At 48.2% G+C, this 21476-nt stretch overlaps 1 protein-coding gene across 1 annotated transcript; it reads right to left on the minus strand.

The window, feature by feature from the left end:
- Positions 1 to 2437: 2437 nt before the first annotated feature.
- MKS1 (MKS transition zone complex subunit 1) lies at positions 2438 to 14843 on the minus strand. The gene is made up of 17 exons (XM_074556850.1): positions 14690 to 14843; positions 14404 to 14617; positions 13453 to 13608; positions 12963 to 13060; positions 12670 to 12798; positions 12248 to 12352; positions 11471 to 11579; positions 10537 to 10593; positions 9599 to 9641; positions 9053 to 9115; positions 7915 to 7985; positions 7071 to 7134; positions 5488 to 5595; positions 4836 to 4969; positions 3676 to 3758; positions 3471 to 3568; positions 2438 to 3042 (listed from the first exon to the last, which is right to left on the minus strand). Exons 1-17 carry the CDS (start codon positions 14785 to 14787, stop codon positions 2936 to 2938), a joined length of 1737 nt encoding a protein of 578 aa, XP_074412951.1. The 5' UTR covers positions 14788 to 14843; the 3' UTR covers positions 2438 to 2935.
- Positions 14844 to 21476: the final 6633 nt, after the last annotated feature.

The following is a 21476-nucleotide window of genomic DNA, read 5'->3' on the forward strand; positions in this document are numbered from 1 at the left end:
GGTGAGAGCTGTAGGGACAGTTCCAGCAGTGACCTCCTCATGGCTCCAGGGAGGACACTGGTGTCCCCTCCTGCCTGTCCCCAGGGCCCATCTCCTCTTCAATCTCCCTGTGCACACCTGGTAAATGCACAACCCCACTCCAGTCATAGAATCATAGATTCATGGAACAGTTTGGGTTGGAAGAGATACTAAAATTCACTTCATTCCAATCCCCTGCCATGGGCAGGGACACCTTCCACTAGACCAGGCTGCTCCAAGTCCTGTCCAAGCTGTCCTTGACCTCTTGCAGGGATGGGGCAGCCACAGATGCTCTGCCAAAGCCTCCCTACCCTCACAGGGAAGAATTTCTTCCCAATATCCCACCTAACCCTGCCCTCTGTCAGTGGGAAGCCATTCCCCCTTGTCCTGTCATTCCAGGCCCTTGTAAATGGTTTCTCCCCATCTTCTTGTCAGCTCCTCTCAGGAACTGGAAGGCCACAATTAGCTAACACCAATTAAAGAAACAAAACTCTTGTCTTTTCCAGGCTGAACAACTCCAATTCTCACAGCCTCTCCTCATAAGGAAAGGTGTTCCATCCATCACTCTAATCAATTTGGTGACCTCCAGTTCCAGCTGTGCACCCCTCCTCTCCAAGCCAGATTCCTTGGCAGGCTCAGAGCACAAATGCCAGCTGTGACTAAAAGATCAGTGACATTTTCCTATGTGTACATGTATATGGAAATTTGCTAGTTTAATTTATACAAGTGCAAATTCAAAGGGCATTTGCTGAGGGGACTCTTCAAACCAGCTTTTACCAGCACCACTTCATTCTGCCAGGCCAAGGAAGCTGCAACCATGACAGTCAGGAACTGCAGTCTCTTATTTTGGAAGAATTGCTTGCATGGTTCTAGTAATTTTGAATTTTAGAACTCTGGATAAAGAAACTCATGAGGAAAATTTTAAGTAGCAAAATAATATAATTACGTACGTGTTAGTGCATCTCACACTCAGGACATTAAATCCTGACATAATAACTGATCAATGAGTCAGGAACCTGACCTAATCAGAAAATTCCACTCTAACAGGATTTGCCATTGGCATCATGTTGATTAAAAAGGTGTTTTGTTACTTTATTGATAAAAAATTATTCTTGTAACATTTTAACTCCATCCTGAGAAGCATTTCAGAGAAATGCAGTTCAGCTGTTGGTGAGAAGCACCACAAAAACACCCAGAAGAGTGTGATAAACACACAAGGCCACAATGTGAATAATGATTAAAATGAAGAGATACGAAGTGCTGCATACTCACTGAATGCTTTTCCTCCTGGGTCAGCCATCACAGACCATGGCAGAACACAGAGATCAGTTCTGCTGCTCCAGCCCCACATGTGGTACCTGCAGAGTGCTCACATGAGCAACAGGCACATCACCCAGCTCCAGCCAAGGACACTGCTCTGCTGCACAGGCCAGCATCATCCAACACATCCTGGCAGCCTCCTCCATCAAAATGAGGGGCAACAGGCAAGGAAGGTGAACAAAAATCCACTTATAATTGCAACTGCCAGATAGATTCAAGCTGCCAGACAGATCTAGGAATTACAGCAAAGGTCAAAGAATTACAACAAACTCTGAGAGTTGCTGATTCCTTTTTGGAGTTTGTTTTCTCATTGAAGACTGGGACAACCTCAAAATGACAAGAAGGGAGTGAGGAAAACAATGGAACACCAGGGAATAAGGGGATGTTCCAATAACCACACACGTGGCTGCAACCATGTGTCTCATGTTCCCTGTGAAGCAGGAACGTGCAGAGCAAAAGAAGGATGGCCAATTCATATTTCATATCCTGCCTCTGAATCCTAAATTCACAGACATATTCAAACCTGCATGGTCTGAGCTTGAGATTTCTCTTCCCATTGTTTGTTTGGAACAGAAAACACATGGAAATGTGACTTGTGCATAAACCAGCACAGCAGTGTCAGTCTGCAGGGAGCTATGTTCCTCTGAACTTGAGACAGAAATAAAAATAGGGGAAAGAAAAAGAGAAAATAACAGAAGAAACTGGTAAAGAGTGGGTAAATACAAGCTTTCCCAGGAAGCACCACAGTGTTCTGCAATCAGAGATGCAACAATGAACCACCAACAAATATCAACCTCAAATGAACAGCTTGAACAGTTCAAAGTTCAGCTGCTGTGCAAATGTTATCAACTGCTCTCACTGTCTGCAAACCTTCCAACCCCCAAAGCTCTGTGGTGAGCTAAGGGGAAGGTGTGTTTTCAATTGTGTTCCTGAACAAAGAAACCTCCTGCTCACCACTGCAGAGCCAGACCTTATGGGCACACAAGAAAATGCAGAATGTAATCCTTTTGTCCAGTTCTCCATCTGTCTTCCTTTGCTTGAATTTCATGTATTACATTTGGCAGAGAGCTCTCTGTCTAGGAATGAATCAGTCTTAAGGTAGAGGTGGATAGATTAATTTTACTATTGATTGTCCTGTACAAAACAGCTAACAACAATTATCAGCATTTCTCAAAAAGTTAGCTAGTCATTCCATTAATCTCAAAAAGCATCCATGCCTTGGCCTTCAACATCACCCTCTTCTCTAAGAAGAAAACTAAATTTACAATTTTTCTCATTATTTCCTTTTCAATCCCTGAAAAGGTGTTACAGGGTTCACAGGTTCCATGCCAGTATTTCAGAAGAAATGTGAAAAACTGGCTGTATGTTAGAGCCTGGTAACAAAGGGCCTTAAAAAACAGGGCTCCTTCCACAGATACCTGTGGAAATGCAGATTCTGGGTCTGGAGGTGTTACAAGCTCTCTCCCTCATCCAAGGAAAGCAACAAAGGAAAGGCTTCTGAAGCTTCCAGGCACCAGCACTGGGACTCCTGCTGAGGGCTGGGAGCTTGTGCTGGAGGGAGGATGCCAGGTGCTCCAAGCAGCAGCAGAGGTGAGGCTCATGGCTCCAGTGGCTGGGGCAGAGCAGAGGCAGAGGTGCTGATGAGGTCCTGGGGAAGGCTCTCCCGCGCCTCCTGCATCCGGCGCCGCGCCCGCTGGAAAGCCTCTGCAACACAGAGGTGACAGCAGGCCAGAACACATGAGACAGCCTCAGGGAAGGGGAGGGATGTGTCCTTTCAGTGAACATCATCTCTCCTGCTGCAGGATCCTCCTTTCTATGAATAGGTTACACCACCAAAGCACCTGTGCTGCTCCACCTGCTGCTCTCTGATTTCTGCACACAACAGAATCAGAGAGAGCCTGTGCCTTGGTGCCACCAGCTCTGCCCAGTCCAGGCTGTGCCCTCACACAGTGGTTATCCCTCCTGCCCGCTCAGAGCTGATGCCTCCTGAAGCTTCCAGCTCAGAGCAAAACATTTACCCTCTGCCATGGACTTTATCACTCCCACAGTAATGGATTATCCTGAAATACCGTGCCCACTCTGTAAAAAGGGAGCCACAGCTCACCAAGACACAATGACACTGAAGGCCTCACCCAAAACATTGTAGACAGAGCTCTGCTGGCTGAAGCCTCCCATTCGGTCCAGGACACTCTGCATGCGCTGTCTCAGGGCACTGTTCTCCAGGAAGGCTCTGCACAGAAGCACACCAGCAGCTCAGGGCTGCCAAAAGCAGCACAGGAGATGGAGCTGATGGAGTTGATGGAGCTGATGGAGCTCTTACCCCTCTGCTGCACTCACCTGGACTGCTGCAGGCAGCAGAGGCGGAAGGTGACGCTCCCTGTGGTCTCTGTCCGGAAACCAAAGCGGCTCAAGCGCTTTCCCTGCAGAGATGGCACAGGTTAGAGCAACCCCACAGGGAAAACAAGCGTGTTCCACCAGAGCACAAACTCCTGTGGGCACAGCCCTCCCATCCCTGCAAGGCTGGAAAGAAGGGCACACAGTTCCAGGCTGTGTTGAGGGCAGGACCTAAACACTTGCAAGCTGACAGTGCAGTGCTGGGGCAGGGTTTCAACAACTGCTTCAGTGTTGCAGACATCTTTTTGTGAAAATCCTTTCTTAGGATTTTTCCATTCTGAGAAGCTGAGGCCTCAGAAACAAAAGGTAAACAATGATTATCTGCTGCTGTGGAATGCATCAGGTGGATTTTTGATTGGCCCATCTTAGATGTTTATAATTAATGGCTAAACAAGGCCGAGCTATCTCAGACAGAGTCCAAGTGAGCTGCCTTTTGTTATCATTCTTTTCTATTCTATTCTTAGCTAGCCTTCAGAGGTGAACCTTTTCCTTCTATTTCTTTTTAGTATAGTTATAATGTAATATATATATATATATCATAAAATAATAAATCAAGCCTTCTGAACATGGGAGTCAACATTTTCGTCTCTTCCCTCATCCAAGAACCCCTGTGACCAGTGTCACACTTCAGGGCTTGTTCCCACATAAAGGTGCCACTAACATCACCCTGCTCATTCACCAGCAGCCACCTCTGTAACTTACTCAATAAAATGAAGTTTCTACCTGCCTCATACCCATCAGCTTTTTGCTTCAGGAAGCTGTTCCAGGCATAAAACAACCCAAATTCCTCACAGAAACCCAGGAGCAGTCTACAGCTGGTACCATATGCTGACCTGACAACAGACAGTGGAAGCCAAGGCTTTGGCCCATGCTCCCCTACTTCTCTAAGCTGCTCACCCCTCAGAAGGCACAGCTCTGCCTCAGTGTTTGCTCATTCCTCCGCTCAGGATTACAAGACTCACAGAGGAGACATTTCTTTAGTGAGAGGCACAGGACCAGCAGCTCATCTTTGCTCAAATCTGGTCCAGGCTGACCATGGGACACCTGAATACAAGAACAAAATGCACCACCCTGGCAAGAGGCTCCCCTGCAGCTGAGCCCACCTTGAAGGTCGATGGTATCCGGATGTAGGTCAAGTCCTCCAGCTCAGGAGATCCCCCAATGAAAAACCTCCTCATTTCAGCCACAGGTCCCAGACCCACGGGACGCCACGTAGGGATGGTGAGCATGTGGACACCTGGCCCAGGACAAGAGGACAGCTTAGCAGCTGTGACCTGTGCTTTATTCAGTCACAGAGGACAGCAAAGGCAGGTGGATACCTGCTGAGCCAACCCAGAGCTGTCTAGAAATGGAAACACTGCACAGTATCAGAAATGTTCTAAAAGCATGTTCCCATTGAGTCAGCCCCTTCCAGTCACACAGCCAGTGCTGAAAGCACCCTGTGCCCAACAGCATCTCCCCATAACACACAGGGGTCACTCCCAGATCCCACATGGGACACAGAGGATTACTGCCATTGTACAGGTGGATGCACAGCATTACCAGAGCTTTATCACACCAGATGTTGAGATGGCAGTATCAAAGATCAAGGGCAGCAGCTCCAGATGTGCCTCACATCCTTCCTTGCTGTACCCCAGAGAGCTGAATCCTCCCTTGAGTACACCAAGTCCCTGGGACTGCCTGAATCACTCCCCAAGAGGAAGCACTCAGCTCATTCTCCCAGACAATTAACAAGGTGTCCCAGGGATGCTTTACCTGGAGATGTTGGCAGCACCAAGGAGCCATATCCTTCCACACGATACCTCTGCCAGAAATCCAGGGAGAGGACCTCAAAGTAGAGAACAGGCCACTGAGGGAGACTGTCTGCAAGATGGGGAGCAGGTCACAGCTTTGGGAAGGAGACTATCAGTGAGAAAAAGAATGCTAAATGCCCAACCCCACTGGTAGTAAGCCAAAGAATCAGAGAATCATTTAGCTTGGAAAAGACCTCCAAAATCATTGAGTTCAACCTGTGACCAATCCCCACCTTGTCACTCAGTATAGAGCACTGAGTGCCACTTCCAGTTGTTCCTTGGACATCTCCAGAGATGGGGACTCCATCACCTCCCTGGGCAGCCCCTTTTAGTGCCTGACACCCATTATGGGAAGAAATCCTTCCTAGTATCCAGCCTGAACCTCCCCTGGAGCAACCTGAGGTTTCCTCTTGCTCAGCCCCTTGCTCTCTGGGAGTAGAGACCAACCCTCAGCTGGCTCTACCCTCCTGTCAGGGAATTGCAGAGAGTGAGAAGATCCTCCCCAAGCCTCCTTTTCTCCAGGCTGAGTCTGCCCAGCTCCCTCAGCTATTCCTTGTGCTCCAGACCCTTCCCCCAGTTCTGCTCCCTCTCTGAACACACTCCAGCACCCTTCCACCACAATCCTTTCTGTATTCTTCTACAATGACTAACAAAGATTTATGGTTGATTAGTTTCCCTTGTTAAAGCTAAATCCTCAGATTTGAGGCTGAAAACAGAATTATTGAAGATAAAAATTGGGGAAAATTCTTTAAGAGCAAGTCCAGACTGGGCTGTCAATTATCTTTGAGCAGTCAAGACAATCTTTTGTGAATGATCTGAAGCCAAACAGCAGAACTTGTTTATCTCTGACCTTTCCCACTGCTATTGGGGGAATATTAACTTAGATTCTCCTACATCTCTCCAAGCATTTTTTTTCACAGTGAAACAAAATCATTTTGTTTCTTCTAGTCTGAAAATTCATTAGTATTGGTTGAATACCCAGATCCAAAGTGTACATTGGATTCAAGTGGCAAGGCATGCCACAGTGCTGTCCCCAGCAATTGCATCCACAGAGCAATAGGATTGGTGAAGAAGCAGCAGGAGCAGGCAGAAGCTCAGCTTAAAATAGAGCTGAAGTTTCAAAGTGACATGAACTATCTAGGGATTATACAGGTCACTGAGCACGTCTACAAATGTAAGACTCAGCACAGAGTTTTAGCTGTGTATAAAAAAGCTGCCTGGTTCTCCAGCTGCAGCATCCCAGGGCTCTGTGCAGGCACAGCACCACAGCCCTGCACTCCAGGTTTAAAGAGACAAGCCAAGATCCAAGCAGTTTTCCAAGTGGCTGAAGCTGCCTACAGCCTAGGAACAGGGCAACATCAATGAATCCATAAAAATGCTAATGCACTCCTGGGCAAACTCAGGATGTGTCCAGGGGCTGCGTGGTGACAGGGTGAACTTTTGTTGAACCAGAAACACTTCCCTCTATCCTTTCATCTTCAACAGGACAGACAGCATGACAGCTACAGTGGGACCAAAGGATTTTAGAGTAACAGGGAAACACACCTTCATCTTCTTGGGTGTAAAACATCTCCACAGTGAAGGGGTAGCAGAAGTATGCCACATTATCCTAGAGAAAGAACAGGGAGAAGATCAGATTCCTGGAGAATTTCATCATCAGCACTGCAGAGGGCATAGAGAACTGGGAGAAAGAAATTGTGGTAGAAAGCAGGTGATGCTGCCCAAAAAGATCAATTACATCCCACTAACAAACATGTGACTGCAGGATGGACCTGCATACATTCCCCAGTGCCACACTGATGGAACAGGATGTTGGGAATAATGGAAAAGGGGAGTGACACACCTCAAATGAAAACTCAATCAATTGCATAATTACAGGACAGCCTCAAACTTTACAGCAGCTGAGCCAAGCAGAGTACCTCAAACAATGGTATTACTAAAATGTTGTATGATAACTATTTCTGTAATATGAAAACATATAAAATACATTTAAAAGCTGATAAAATTCAAAATCAACGTAGAGTCTCTGCACAGTCCTGCCCCAGGCAAGATGGAACAATGCTTGGTTAACTCAGAGCATTGGAGAACACAAAAATCAAAGCTCCAAAGACAATCAGTCAGCAAGAATGAATAAAAAAGTGAGATTCCAGAAAATGCTTGGGAGTAGTTTTATTTGGTTCAGTTTTATTTGGAGAGAGTGAAAAAATTTATTTGGACCCTTGAAAAAATGACAAGCATAATAAGAATAAAGAGAATCCCAAACATGCTCTGGTCTTGAAAGGAGCCCCCAACTCAGGACATTTGCTGAATAAATCTGTAGTTTGTTACACATGTTCCACTCCAGAAACTGCCTGTTCAAATTGCTCTGCAGGTGTGAAAGTGTCCTTACCCAGCCCACTGCCTTGGTGGCACAGGTCTGTGTCACTCCTGAGAGCTGCTGGAACGGGGAGCTTGACCACTCTGCAGGGAACAGGAGAAGGTGAAGGCTTGGGGTGAGGCCAAACTCACAAACCAGAGCAGCTCAAAGGAGAATGTGATGACTGATGACTGGGGTAAAAGGTAAGGTCACCCATCCTGACATTCACAGAATCATTAAGGTTGGAAAAGCCCTCCAATATCATCAAATCCAACCTGTGACTGATCCCTACCTTGTCTACCAGGCCAGAGCATTGAGTGCCACATCCACTCATTCCTTGGACACCTCCAGGGATGGAACTGCCCTGGGCAGCTCCTTCCAATGCCTGACCACCCTTTCCATAGAGAAATTCTTCCTCATGTCCAGCCTGAACTTCCCCTGGTGCAACTTGAGGCTGTTTCCTCTTGTCCTGTTACTTGTCCGGGAGAAAGCAGGTGGTGCTGCCCAAAAAGATCAATTATATCCCACTAACAAATATGTGGCTGGCTCCACTCTCCTGTCAGGGAGTTGTAGAGGGAGAAGGTCCCCCCTGAGCCTCCTCTTCCCCAGGCTGAGCCCCCCCAGCTCTCTCAGCTGTTCCTCAAATGTCTTTTCCCTGTCCTGTTCCAGGCACTGCTCTTTAGAACACCCAGACCATGAAAATTACCAACTCAGGTCAAGAGAAAAGCAGAGCCTTATCTAAATGTACTGAATAGCAGAAGTGGATCTTGACAGATATACCCAGAGAGGGGAGGCAGACCCATAGCTTCAGGAGAATTAAACATGCAGCAGGATATGCATGTAAGTGCTGGGAGCCTTATTTATCCATCAAAATTTAATATGTTAATATCAGCACAAAGCATGATGGCAAGCACTGAAATCAGACAAGGTCACTGTGGTGGGGAGCACAGGAAGGCTGCTCTCTGCAAGATAAGGAATGAAGTTTGGACAGACTGGTCACCACCACCTCTACACCCCAGCCTGAGCTGAGTTCTGCCATTTTAGCTCTCAAGGCCTCTGACTAGATCCCAGCCTCAACATTAATTTTTGCTGACTTCCAGCAGAGCTGGGAAACAGATGCCTGTTTCACCTCTTCAGCTGCTGTGATGTGGCTGGGAATGTGAATACTCACGGTCAGGCAGCTCCAGGAAGAAATGCACATAAAGGTTGTCATACTCATAGCCTTGAGCTGAAACTGAGGAGAGAGAATGAACTTCAGCTGTTTGATTCCATACAAATTCTACCAGCATTCACTGTAGATTTTTGGGAGAGCCACCACCAATAACCTCAAGGAAAATCAGCTACTGCTGGAAGCTGGGAAAAGCCTTCAAAGTAACAGGAGATAACCCACAGAGAAGATTCCTCCTCCAGACTTGCCCTGTCCCTGTTTCACTAACCAGATGAGGGAGTTCACACATTTAATTGGTTTCTTTGGGAAATTAATAGATATTATAGCAATCTGCTCTCCTTTTTTTGAGATCTATGCCTTCTTAGAACAGCTACAGCATTTGTAACCTCCAATCTGCAAATGCCTCTCAAGGGATTAGTCTGCAGGAAACAGGGAGAAGGAGGAAGTAAAGGATTCTAGGGCCTCTTGAATCTAGGGATTCAAAAATCCTTGGATCACACCCTCAGCCATCCTAGCACACTCACATTACTGTTTAGAATAAGGACTCACCTATTTCTCCATTCACAAAAAGTCTCAGAGTACCAGGAAGAGGCTGGAAAAATTAGCAGATAAACAAGATAAAGAGCTCACCAACCATTGGTGAAACCTCAGCAATTCCTTCCCAACTGCATCTCACATAGGCATTTAATGGGTTTTTGGACATGAATAATTTACTGTTCTGGCCAGGGAGAAGGCATGATTTGTCCTATCCCTTCCAGAAGTGAACAGTCCCTCTGGAAAGAGGCTCTTAAGAGACTAAACCCCCCAAAGCCCAGCCTGCAGGAATTTACTGTTCTGTAAACAGATCTCTTACAGATGTCAAGCTCAATAAAACACAGAGTGAGAAGTCACTTGCAGAAATCACAGTCCCGCTTCTGTCATGTTCCTGCATTTGACCAAGATGAGGGAGCAGGTGGAAGCACTGAGACACTCCATCAAAGCACTGAAAAGCACAACTTTCCCTGTTTTGTATTGTATTTCACTGATTTGTATTCACTGTATTGTCAAACAATATTTGAGCAAAAAGAGATTGCAGTTTGGATAACTCAGTGAGAACGGAAACTGCATGAGTCAGAATCTGAGGGGCTGTTTATTTGCACAAAGAGCTGTTTGACACTGAAGAAGTTAACAGCAATCACTGTCCCTGAAGACACAAACCCTCCTTCCTTCTCAAAGTACCAGAATCACAGGCCTTGAGACACTGCACACAGCCTCACAGGGACTGCAGTGTCCAGCAGGCCCTGAACGGACAGGTTGGATCTCTGCAGACCCCAAATCCTCTGCCACTTGTCCCTTCTGACCCAATTTTCTGCTTGAAGCCACAAGGTAAAAGCTCCAGAGCAAAACATTCTTTGGAGACTGTGCTGCAAGTGCAAACTGTGTGAGCCAGGTCAGCAGACCCCAAAGACAAGAGAGCTGCAGTCCCTGGCAGTGCCTCTGGAACTCACCATTTCAAAGTCTGAGCCCACGAGCCCATTGAGGTAATCCCTGTGCCGCCCGTACAGCTGGGAACACACAAAACAACACCAACAACAAAAGTGACATTTTGATTATATCTGCTGTTATGTACTGCAAAACTTAAACTGTATACCATTTAAACTCAAGTCATTAGCAGGCTTAGCTTATGTGGGGTTTTTACAACACATATGGAGAATATAAGTATCTAATAAAACACTGATGCATAACTGCTAACACTGCACAGAACTTCAGCTTGGGTTCTCCAAGGCCAGTTTTAAGGGAAAAGAAGCTCTGAAGAATCAGATCTTAAATGATATCTGAAAAATACAAGTACAGACTATTCCAAGGAAATGGCCAGGCAGAGATCAGTGTAGTGAAATCATGATTTCCTTGGTGACCACAAAACCAGTAACGAAATGCACAAATAAAAATCTAAACCAAAAAGTACTTTCATAAACTGTCAAGAGACAAAAAGGCAATTTAGAAAAACCAAGATGTGAAATGGGATCCCAATATCCTGGGACATTACAGATAACAAGACATCATTTAATAAATATACAGGCAGCAAGAGGAAGATTAAGCAAGAGGAAGATTGAGCAGTGTTTTTCCTGCTCAAAAGGGAAGGAAAAACACTGGCAGGTGACACTAGGAAGGCATGGAGTTGGGTGGGTTCTTGCATCAGTTCTCACTCCCTAAAGCACTGCAGCCAGAGGCAGGACAACAACAGACATGGTCTCTTTAAGGAATAAGATACAAAGCAGAGAGTATCTGCTGCAGCCCTCAGATCCCTGAGATGATGAGGCTCAGGGCAGTGACATTGTTGTCCCTTCAGGTGTGCAGAGCAGCAGCAGTTCCATCTCCATGATGATCTGAGCTGCCTCTGTTTGTCGGAACCAGTGAATATGCTCTGTGGGCAGTACTTACTTCTCTGAACACACGCTGCTCACGCTCCTCCTCCTCTGGCTGCACGTGGGCAGATGCATTCTCAATGGTGTATTCCCACACCTCCCGCTTCTCTCCATCCACCTCGATCCTGCAGAGCCCCAAAACACAAGGGAAAAACTCCCCCACTATGCAGAGAATAGGCACAGGTACCAATGGGGCTCTCCTGACCCAGCAGTGTCCCCTCTACCCAGCCTGTGCAGTGACACAAGGGCACTCACAGCCCTCTCCTCACTCCCAGGACCTGCCACCATCATTCCCTCAAAATGGAAAACTTGCTTGCATCCATCACATGCATAATGTAATTTTACAAGAGATGTAGTGATAGAACAAGGGGGAATGGCTTCAAACTGACAGAGGGCAGGGTTAGGTGGGTATTAGGAAGAAATTCTTCCCTCCTAGGGTGGGGAGGCCCTGGCACAGGGTGCCCAGAGCAGCTGTGGCTGCCCCATCCCTGCAAGTGCCCAAGGCTGGATGGGGCTTGGAGCAGCCTGGTTTAGTGTCCCTGCCCATGGCAGGAGGTGGAATGAGATGGGCTTTGAGACCCCATCCAACCCAAACCATTCCATGATAACCTGCATCCCCAGAGATTTGCCACAAAGCCCCACACAGCACACTCACAGTGATACTGAGCATAAGCACACAATAATATTTCCCTAGAAATCTCTGAAATAAATGAAATACTTCACTAAAGGGTGAGCAGGAAACAGCCACTTCAGCCCCCAGTCCCAGGAGAGGTCTCAGCCCTGCTCCACTCACCTGTAAGCTCCTTTGGTGCCAGTGAAGTCAGGCTTCACTGTGATCACCCCATTGCCATCCACCTTGATTGTGCAAAGCACATTTTCATACTCCCTCTGACCAAGCCTGAAGGGGGACAGCAGGAAAACACAGTCTGAACAGAGAACATGGACACTCTCTTGCTCTGGAACACCAGAGCTGGTAAAGGAATTTGGGGGTACAGAAGGAACACATACACACTTTCCTACATTGGTTTAGAAGCCTTTTGGATGTACCCACAGCTACCTCCCAACTGAAGAAAGAGGCAGAAAGAAATTGCAGCCCATGTAACTGAGCTCTTGGAATTCTCCCCCCTTAACTAATGAAAGAAACAGCAGTTTTGAGTAAGGAGGAAAGATGGATTTTCTTTTGGAAAATTATGATCACTTCAGGATTTTACTTACTTCCCATAAGGTCCCAAGTCCCCCATGATGTACATGGTCTGGACAGGTGTGTTAATTACATGATTGTTCTTTATAAATTCTTCTGAAGGTTCCCAGGTGATGATTTTTGACTTCAGAGAACTTGCTTCTCTGTCAACGAGAGAACAGCACCAGTCACAGCTCACCTCAAACCCACCATGATGAGGAGTCATAGTGCTGGATTATATGTGTGACACAGCACAAGCCACCAGCTCCCATGGACCAGGCACAATGAAACCTGCATGAACAAGCTCCAAGCCTGAATCTGAACTCACACAGGCCTACGCTCCTGTCTTCTCCTCCTCACATTGGCCATCCTCTCGACCAGATACGATGGCTCTTCATGATCCAAGTCAGTTACCTTCTGGCAGAGCTGGAAGACCAGACAGGAACCAGCTGAACTGGACATGTTTCCCAAACACAGCTCTCCTCTTAGAGGAGGGAACAGATATGCACACAACCATGTGCAAGGACAAATTGCTAAATGACTGCAGAATTCCTTCACTGTTCTGGTGACAAAATACAGCTCACTCCACCCAGCAAAGTTCCTATAGAGCAGTGCTCCTACAGAGCCAAGTCCCTCTGGCTGTCCTGATCATCGCTCTGAACCAAGGATATCCCACCCCAGGTCTGGGGCACCAGGGAAAACTGCTTCGCAGCAGTTCTCCTGCACTCAGGGTGTCTGCCCAGCTGAGAACCAAGAAATGCTCCCTCTGCAGTAGGACTGGAAGTTGTGACAGACACAGAGTAACTGAGAGCTGGTACCTCCTCTAGGTTGGTGAATCGGTCGTGGTCGGTGTAGGTGAAGATGCGAGAGTTCTTCCGACCTCCAGCCTTCTCCAGCTTCCGGATCTCCTCATGGTACTGCCAGTCCAGGGGAGTCTGGCAGGCTGACTCATTCAGGTACAGATCCACCTCAAACTGACAGCACCATAGTTAAGGCACAAACAGCTGCTTTTCACCAGCTTTGGCAAAGCCACAAGTATTTTCCAGCTTTTTTCCAAAGCCACACCAGAGACAAGACTCTTTGGGAATCCTAGCATATAACCCAAGCTCCAGAGCAGCTCCAACACTGCTCAGGCATGTGGCAGCCAGCAGCAGCACTGATGCCCACCTGGAAAGCTTTGGGCACAGTAGCTCACCCTGGAACAAGGAACCCCACAGTGAGGTGCACAGAACGGGGTGTCAGGAAGCTCTTCCAAGCCTGTCCAGTTCTGGGCAGGACAGGAGACACATGGAGCTCCTGGAGCAGGTTCAGCAGAGGGTGACAAAGCTCATCAAGGAACACCTTTCTTACGATGAAAAGCTGAGGGAGCTGGGGCTGTTCAGCCTCGAGAAAAAACACTGAGAGGGTACCTCATCCCTGTCTGTCAGTGTCTGCAAGGAGGGGTCAGAGCATGGACGAGGCTCTGCTCCTTGGGGACCAGCAATGGGACAAGTGGAACGGGCAGGAACTGATGTTCACCTGAAAGTTCACCTGAACACAAGGAAGAACTTCTTCCCTGTGCCGTTACCAAGCCCGGACCAGGCTGACCAAAGAGGGCGTGGAGCCTCCCTCACAGGGAGGTATATCAAAGCCACAGCTCAGGACACAAGCCTGAGCAGCGTGCTGTGGGGTCCCTGCCTGAGCAGGACAGTCGGACTGGATATCCCTGTGATCCCCTCCGATCTGACCCGTTCCGCGAAGTCCCTCCCGCCCCCTGTCCGTGCACCCACCTGGCTGAAGAGCTTCTCCTGCCACCCCACCTCCACCTCCTCCTCCTCGTCCTCCGGGGGTCTCGGGGCGCCTGCGCGAGAGGCCGCGGTCACCCGCAGGGGCACCGCTCCCGCATCGCCTGCGCCGTCGACCCGGCCCGGCCGCTCGGGGCCGGCGAGCGGCGGCACCCGCGGCAGGAGAGGCCCGGCCGGCGCGACCCGCTGGATACGGACCCTGCGGGGAAGGAGCGGAGCGTCAGGGCTGTGTGGGCCGCCGGAGCCGGGCTGGGGCCGGGCAGGCGCTCACCGTAGGCGCAGGTTGCGGACAGGGTCCCGAGAGCGGTACACGGCGGGGTCCCGGGAGCGGCACACGGCGTTACCCCCGCTCCGCGCCGCGCCCGCCATGGCCGCGCTCCGGTGAAACCGAAGTACACAGGCGGGCAGCGCCCCCGCGCGGCCGGAGCCTCCCGCACAGCCGGGCCCGCTCCGCGCACGGAGCCCGCAAAGCTCCGCCTGGGAGGCGCCCCAGAGCCTCCGTGTGAGGGAGTCCCACACACCCCTCCAGGTGAGGAAGGGTCCCACGCACCCCTCTGTGTGAGGGCTCCCGGCCCCTCGGGGGTTCCCCACAGCCCCCGTGTGAGTGGGGGTCCCACACACCCCTCCGTGTGAAGGAGGGTCCCACACATCACTGTGTAAGGGAGGGTCCCACACACGCCTCCAGGTGAGAGAGGGTCCCACACACCCTTCTGTGTGAGGGAGGGTCCCACACATCACTCTGTCTGAGGGACGGTCCCACACACCCCTCCATTGTGAGGGAGGGTCCCACACATTACTCTGGATAATGAAGGGTCCCACACACCCCTCCATGTGAGGGTTCCCGGCCCTCGGTGAGGACACTCTATATGGGTGTCCTCACGACCCGCATATGGAGGTCTCCATGTCTTTCTGCGTGAGGATCCCCACAGCCCCTCAGGGTGTCCCAGGGCCTCCAGGGAAGGGTCTCCCGCATCCCTCCATGTGAGGGACACACAGCCCGTCTGTGAGGGGAGGTCTGCCACATCCCTCCACAGGAGGCCCCAGGACAAAGCCCCCCCAAACCAACAGCCCCAAGGAAATGCTGAGGGACCTCCAGCAATCCAAGCTCCAGGCCCACACCTGTGTGTAAGGAGCCGCCTGAACCTGCCCCTCTCTGGGGTATTTCTGACCCCCTTCCTGGTCTGTCCCTGCATCTTCATGGGCACCAACAGTACCCTCATGCCAATTTTAGGAGCTCTCTAAACACAGACAGTCTGTTTTAAGAAAGAAGACATTGTTTCTTCTCTGCAGGATGCAGAGTGGTTTCCACAAACCAAGCACACCAAGGGGTAAAAAGTTATCTCATCCATGTGCACCAGCTATACAGGCTATACAGCTTCCTCACACCCCCTTTTCTGCACAGGTATAAAATTAATACTATTTAATATCAGACAGTTGAAACTAATATCTGTCAAAAGATGTTAGTAATAAAATCTGTACACCTTTTTGGCTTTGTGTTGAAGCTTCATGGGTCAGGAATATACATGTTTGTATTTCCCAGTCTCAAATATTCCTGTCCCACTAGAGTCCCATTCATGTTTTCCTTGCTTTTTGCATCCTTTTGTCCCTTGAGAAATCATCCCTTCTGTGAGTAGCCTTTAATTAGTCTGACTTGCAAACATAAAGAAATGGTGTCAGAAGCAAGCCCTTTCCCCTTCTATAAAAACTTTAAAAGCTTTTGAGATTAGTTGATTTCAAAGATATTTGACATTAGAAACAAAAATGCATGAGGACACCTCTCATACTTTTGGCTGCAGTAGTGGTAGCTTTTGGGGTTTTTTAAATTCCTTTCTGTTTGGACTCAGTTACTTTACTGCTGTGAAATAAACTCTTCCATTGAAATCTGTGTATTGACAACAGGAATTTATCACAAATGGCATTGGAAAACAGCCACTGTAAAAAAATTAGTGAGGAGGAAATTAATCTTGAGCAAATTTTTCTTGATAAGGAAAGAGGATGAATGGAGTCTGCCTCTGCCTCTGCTTGGTGGTGCTGAGCAATAAGCAAACAGGCAATGGGCAGAAATCAATGCACATGAAATTACACCTGCACATGAGGCAGAACTTCACTGTGTGAGCCACCAAGCACTGAACAGGCTGCTCAGAAGAGGATGTGGAGTGCCCCTCGCTGGAAATATTCCAGAACTATCTGGATGCAATGTGGACAACCAGGCCTGAACATGTTTTATCTCAAATATTTCCTGTTAAAACAGGAAAGTTCTGATGGAAAGTGAGGATCCTGCAGAGGTGGGGCAGCGCTGTTCTGAGCCAGCTTCCTGCTCTGCCTCGAGAGTCATGCTCAGTCCCCACCCCAAGTCACTACCTGGAGAATGGCTGTGCATGCACCAACGAAACAGGTGAAAAATCTAGTTTGCAACCCAGGTGAATTATAAAGGCAGTAGATATCCTCTCCTTCCCCCTCCCCACCCTGTCTTGCTCCTTCCTCTCCTTCTGTCTTTTCTTTGTCTCCCAACCCCAGATCTGGACACACCATGTGGCAGGACCAATGCAAGATCTACAGACTGGTGATATACTTTTGCCTCCCTCTCTCTCTCTATTCTGTGCCTGTATTTCCCTATCTGTCAGGGCAGGGAGGACACCATGCCTGTTGTCCTGGGCAGGCAGGCACAGTCCTGAGGGTGAGCAAGGTCCGGTCTCCTCACTCAAAGCAAGGGATCAATGCAGAAGTCCTCCACAGCAGACCTGAATACCCTGTGCAGCTGCCACTCCTGGAGCAATGTGGATCATCTCATCCAAGATGCTGCCAAGCCCAGGCATGGAGAACATCTCCTCCAGAGAGCACTGCAGACCGTGGCAGTGCTGAGTGCTCCTTCAGCAGGGCTGGCTTAGCACTGGGACGTGCCCAGTCCAGCCTTGACAAACCCAGGTGCTGCTGCAGCACCAGCCCTTCCCTCTGCCCTCTCTGTGGGTCACCTGGGCAGCCCAGGAGGGGACTGAGGTGGTGTTTTCTGTGGGGCTGGGAAGAGCACGGTGCTGGGAGCTCTGGCTTGCCCAGCTTTGGCTGCTGTACATCTGCCACACCCACTGGGACTCAGAGGTGTGGTGGGATGGAGGGCCCTGCTCCTCAGTGATGCCCTGTGGTTTTTTCCATGCATCTGGCAACCAGAGAGTCTCCAGAGCCCTCTCAAGAGCAAGTCCTCACAGCTGTCAGGGCCAGCACCTTCTATATAACCAGCTATAGCTTAATTATGACATTTGGAGTAGGTAGCGGAGTGTTTGAGCACTAAATCATTGTCTAAATTTTCACATAAATAATAATTTAAACCATTGTCTACACTATCATTTAAGTAATCTTCAAACCATGGTCAAATCCCTGTATAACAAATATTCAATTCTTGATTGCTCATAATTTGATTACTCTCTCATTTTCATTCAGTCATTGATTAATTACCATTAGATCATCACTTGGTCATTAATAAAATGCTTTTAGTCAGCCCCATATCAATGACTTTTCATCACAATTTCCTTGTGACACATGTACATTCACAGATACATTTCCCTTTACACAGTGACAATCAGATACAGCAGGTGACACTGTGACCAATCATGGCAGCATGACAGATGGAGGGACTGTCACACATAATGGTATTGATATAAATACAGCTGAAAACAAGGTTACAGAGGTGCTACTGACCCCAATCCAGGTATGGTTACACTGCAGCAAGTGTGACTGGCTGAATGCTGGGATCCCATTTCCTCATCCCACTGGCTGTGAGGGTTCTGTGGGCAGAGGCCACGGTGTTCCCTAAATGCCAGGGCTGCTGAGATCCCCAGGAACAACTCTGCTTTGGGGCCAGAGGAGTGGGATTCCTTCCTGGCATATCTCCTGCCCCACAAGGTGTTTCAGGTTGTAAAGAAATAAGAATACCATCTCTGATGGGGTTAATTCCACCTCCCATGCCAAAATGCAGAGCAGAAGGGGGGATCTTGAAGCTTCCAGGCTTTCTGCTGCAGGGTCAGGACTTGAGAAACATTACCAAGATGGCTTTGCTTGAATTTTTTCCTTCGCTTCAAGGTCCTGTGCAGGCATTGAAAGGCAGTGGCAGGAGAACATGCTAGTTCTGGCTCCTTCTTCTTGCCAGCCAGGAAAGTGCCTCTCAGCTGAGAACATGAGTAGGACCCCATGTTATAACTTCTGAGTCTTTATAAGAACTGTAGAACTACTCTGAATTAAATATGCAGCACTGTTGGCACTTGGTGCTTTTTCCATGCTAAAGCCTCTCTCAGTTGGGAATGTGCTTCACTGTCTGTGGCCCATGCCCTTGCTCAGCAGCACTCACACAGCAACAAAACACCCATCTCCTCCTGCTGTGTTTTTTGTGTCCATGGGTTGTAAATCCTTTACAGAAATGCATTGCCAGCTGTCTTAGGATATAGGGAAAAACCTGGGATGCTTTCTTCCTTGTTTCCTGGCTCCTCTTTTTTCTGGACTTCAAATAAAATTCTCCACAATCAGAATTACCTGAAAGGTTTAAACTCTTTTCAAATAGTTGGTGAGGTTTGCAGGAGATGGATTGATTCCAGAGTGAGACCCCAAGAAAATTACAGGTGACTAACAATAACACCCTGAAAATTGGCCACTGCAGACCTATTCCAAAGCTATAACAGTGTCTGTGCAGTGTGATCCATGATATCCTCCTGTTTTCTTTTTTCAAGATGGGCAGAAATTTCTGCCAAGAATAAAAAACTTGAGACTTTCCATTTATCCAGCAGCTTTTGGGCCCTGTGCAGTGCAAGGTCTCAGCATCTAAAATATCTGTGCAAGAATGGCTGGTCCCTGGGGCACTGTGTGGCTTATTTCTACAGTAGGTGCTGAAGACACTGGCTGCTCCCATGGGTCTCACTGTCCTCCAGCAGCTGGAAGGAGAAGAATTCAGTTGAAGTTTGCTTGGAAGAAATTTCCAGCTGCAGAAAGCCCATGGGGCTCAGGCAATGCTAGTGTGGGGCAAGGGTTGATGAAGGTGTTACATTCATTGTCTTGTTTTTCAGAGGTGGCTGCTACCCTCACATGAGGTCCTAAGGAGCTGCAGATGGGCAGTGAAGCCCAGGGTGAAGAAGGACCAATAGATACTGCAAGGTCCATGTGTGGTGACTGTCTTCTACTTGATGTCTCACTCCCCCCTTTCTTTCCCACTCCTCTTTTCTGGTTTTTTTCCCTCACAATTATTGTTAAATAAAATCAATGTTAATGACTTTCACATATGGTCTCATTTGCAGCTTAATTTGGGCAGAGGCATCTGGCACTTATCAGATCTTAACAAAGCCCATCCCTGAACAGTGGCTTCAAGGAGGTTTGTGACCCTCTGCTCCATCTTGGCTGCTGAGGGAGAGGATAGCTCCAGCAGCAGCTGCTGAGCTGTCCCCACACCAGATTCCAGGACAACAAGAAAGTTCCCTTTTGCAGCCAAAACTCCTACAGGAACACTCAATCTGAAAAGACAGGTTTTGGGGACAGGAGGTGTTATCCAGTACAGCTGGAAGAAAACAGTGAGTTTTCCATCGAGCCAGCCCTCCCCTGGGGGGAATATTCATGGACAGGAGGGAAAGGTCACCAGAACCACATCCCTGCTCAGGGCAGGTGGCTCCAGCTCCATCTTTTGTGTAACCCCACTATATAATGCGTTAATATTTACAATCAAGTGGCCAAGCCCTGCATTTTACAGAGATAATGCTGCAGTGCATCCCTTTGTTTGCAGACATCACATTTGGATGCCGTTAATTGTATAGTGAGGATTAATAAAACATGAAGTTTAAAGATGCCTAAATCACAGTGGGGGAGCTAATAATCTCTGCCAACAATAATATTTGCACTTTATTTTCATCCTAACATCCAGCCATGGAGTGAAGCTTGGGCCAGGGAGCAGCACTTCTGCTAATGGACTGGGTGAGGATTGCACAGGGATCCAGCCTGCACCTTGGACATGCTTGGGATGCTGTGCCTGTGCCCACAACTGGACCAGTGATTTAAGGCTGAGTTTACCAGGACTGAGGTAAGCAAGAGACATGAAGTGGCCTTTCTGCATGCAGAGGTGATATCTTTGCAGGGATGTGTCTGTCCTGGACCAACACATATCCTGTGGCCAGCCATGGTCCATGCTCTGAGGAGCATCACCTCTGGAAGGGCCAAATAGCCCTGGGCTCTGGTGCTGGCAGATTTGTGAACCACCAAAGGTGTAATTTGGCTTCTGCAGAGTCTGCCTGTGTCTCCCCTCCCTGCTACAACCCCCAGTGCCAATGACCTGGCTTGCTGCAGCACCACAGCCTAGCAGACCCAGGGCTGAAATTGAGGTTGACGATGTGCTGCATCCCTGACATGGCTCTTTCTTCTCCATCTCTTTGCTGCCTAGCAAACATCCTTGTCAAAATAGCTTATTTCATTCCAGAACAAAGTTACCTGAATACATTTGGAAGTTGTACTGCACTATCAGAGTAATCAGAATTTAATTTGATGCAGTCAAGGCTCTAAAAAGATGTTATCAAGAAGAACATCAAAGCTGGATTCCTGCACTTGGAAAGGCAACTGGAATGCTTAGTCCAGATTTCTCATTTTATTGGCGACTTTCAAAATATCAGTCTAAATAACAAAAAATTATTATTGAGAGTATTTGCAAATTAATGTCTTTTGTAGATGAACAAAGGCCTACTTCCTTTGCATGTCAGGGACAGTCTCTTATTAAATCCTGCTAATTATACCATTTGTTGTGTCTAATCATTTCTGCACTTGCAGAAATTAAAGCTGAAGCTTATTTTCCTATGTGTTAAACCATGCTGTTCCTTGGAGTCTCAATCCTGCAAAGTGAGGATGCTCCCACTCAAGAAAGGGAGACCCTGTGGGTACAGCAGTGGGGGAAAAGGTGGGAATGGAACCTGGGCTCTTTCTTTTGTGCCTATGTCTCTGTTACACACTTGGGACCTTTTATCATTTCCAGCTCTGGGGATAGCTGAGGAAAAGCTACAGCTCTTCCTAGTGAATGCAATTGTATGACAATGCCAGATTTT

Source organism: Zonotrichia albicollis, chromosome 22, assembly GCF_047830755.1.
Source record: "Zonotrichia albicollis isolate bZonAlb1 chromosome 22, bZonAlb1.hap1, whole genome shotgun sequence".
Lineage (NCBI taxonomy): Eukaryota > Metazoa > Chordata > Aves > Passeriformes > Passerellidae > Zonotrichia > Zonotrichia albicollis.